The sequence below is a fragment of the Echinops telfairi genome, unplaced genomic scaffold, assembly GCF_000313985.2.
Source record: "Echinops telfairi isolate 266 unplaced genomic scaffold, ASM31398v2 ScPeMD7_17;HRSCAF=63, whole genome shotgun sequence".
NCBI lineage: Eukaryota > Metazoa > Chordata > Mammalia > Afrosoricida > Tenrecidae > Echinops > Echinops telfairi.
Genome location: NW_022103914.1, coordinates 11,026,047 through 11,028,172, shown reverse-complemented (window position 1 = coordinate 11,028,172; position 2,126 = coordinate 11,026,047). Strand labels below are relative to the sequence as shown.

The 2,126-nt window shown below is 37.8% G+C and overlaps 1 protein-coding gene across 3 annotated transcripts in view; it reads right to left on the bottom strand.

The window, feature by feature from the left end:
• Positions 1-397: 397 nt before the first annotated feature.
• The window catches only part of FGF12 (fibroblast growth factor 12), a 636,348-nt gene continuing 634,619 nt past the window's right edge, over positions 398-2,126 (bottom strand). For all 3 annotated transcript variants that reach the window (XM_004712297.2, XM_045287545.1, XM_004712295.2), the window contains one exon: positions 398-633. In XM_004712297.2, the coding sequence (XP_004712354.1) occupies positions 515-633 (119 nt within the window). In that variant the 3' untranslated portion in view covers positions 398-514. The remainder of the gene's footprint in view (positions 634-2,126) is intronic.

The window sequence follows — 2,126 nt, the reverse complement described above, 5'->3', positions numbered from 1 at the left end:
ATCCTAGGTACAGGAATAAATCTGCAGATGCACAAGAAAAAAATAAAACCAAGCACACGTCACAGCATTACCCAGAGTTTAAGTTACTCAGAATATTACTCAAATAGTGAATTCAATTCTCCAAAAACCCTTTTATTAAGGTAATAACTTTATTTCATCTCTGTATCTCTGTTCTAGCTATAACTTTGTTACAATTAGCCCTCGGTTACAAACAGACCAATTGACTTTCAAGTATTTTTTGAGTCCTGATTTTTTTATTTCCTTTGCCGGGTTTTTTTTTGGGGGTGTGTGTGTGTGTGCTAATTATTGCACATAAGCATTTCCTACCACGTTGCAAAAGGCAAGCTTTGGTTCAATTTTCTTGTCCTACACAAAGGAAGATTTCGAGTGCAGAATCTTAGCCATTAGGTCCTGCGATGCCACTTTATTGTCATCTGGATTTATTGAAGTGAGTGGGTAAAGGGGAGGGACAAAGGGGGCGGGATGAGAAAGGGAAGAAGGGAAGGGATCTCAGCTATGTTGAATCTTGATTCACGACTTTGCCTCCATTCATGGTGGGTGTTCCAGAACTTTTCCTTGAACGCCCTTGTTTTTCTCCAATTTCATGTAGTGATGGCTCTCTGTACATACACACTGAAAAGCAAAATTACAACAATTATTAATTATAGTGGCAGACAATTGATTCGACTTCAGGAAATTTCTCAAAGTTTGATTTGATTAGATCCCTCACTCTCACAACCTAGCTCTTCTTCAGTTTATAGCTGTTAATATAGTCAGTGGACACCTTGATTCCATTCCAGTTCTATCAGTCATAACCTCTTAAGTCTCCCTTGAACTACAGACATGCGATTGGTTTCTGTTCTCTTATATATAAGGCTTGATTCTTTACAGTCTCCTAATCTATATAACAGGATTTTCATACAGACTTAGAGGAGGCAATGCACATATAACATTTAAGGTGTCAACATAGTTATTTTGCTTTTTGGTTCGTAATCTGAAATCTAGTCTGGGTAAGGGAAAATATTTACTTACAAGATCTTTTTCTCTGGCTAAAAGCAATAGAGCAGCACTGTGTCACATAGAAATATTTATGGACAATTTTCAGGGCATCCTCTGTAAAGTTATGATGGGAATAATACAGTAGAGGAGGGGGAAAGATAAATAGCCCATTACTTTGTAGTTGTTCATCAAAAGCTAGTGTGATTATGAAACTGTGAGATTCTAGTTCCATCTTTATAAACAGATTTTTTCTACACCATTTTGTCAATCTGTAAAACTCAGTCACTGCTGATATCTGAGTATTCAGAAAAAACAATGTTTTCCATTCATGCATCTTCTTTCAAGATAGACTATCAGAATCTTAAATGCATTCACATAATTTCATCATACTATTAAGAGGCCAAAAGGTATGACAGGATAAAAGCATGTGATATAGTTTAGTTAGATATCAACAGTTATTTTTATCATTGGTTTAGGAGCAAATACTTAACTCCATCTATAGAACCATCACTATAGCGATTTGGTTCTCTGAATGGTGTTTCCAGCATCAAGGCGTTTCCCCACATGACGTTGGGATTTGCCCTGGAATTGGAAGCCTGAGCCTGGCTATGGCTGAGCAATTGTCAGATGATGACAGCCACACGGCCTAGGTCCTACTCGGACTTGAGCATCCTCTGTCGACTTAGCCACGTTTACATAACTGCAAAGTAGCATTTTTATGAGGATAAAAATGTCTGGAATACAGCAAATCCTGAAAGATTATTTTTTAAAATAAATGAAAACATGAATCTTGTCAGGCGATTGGTGGATAACAGAATCAGAGGACACACTGATAAGTTATTTTGGCTGAAGGTAATCTGAAAGTAACAGAGGCTAACAGAATTGATGTATGAGTCACAGTCAATAATGAAGAGGCAAGTTTCTGACAACGTCTCAAGTGTTAATGTGCATTTTAATCATATAAGGCTATCCGTGTAACTCTGGTGGCACAGTGGGTTAAGCATTGAGCTGCTAATCACACGTTCAAAGGTTAAAATTCAACAGCCGCTCTGACTCTGCCTGTTTTCATTCAGATGGACAGTCTCAACAACACTACTGAATTGTTCTACTCTGCCCCGTAGGGTCGC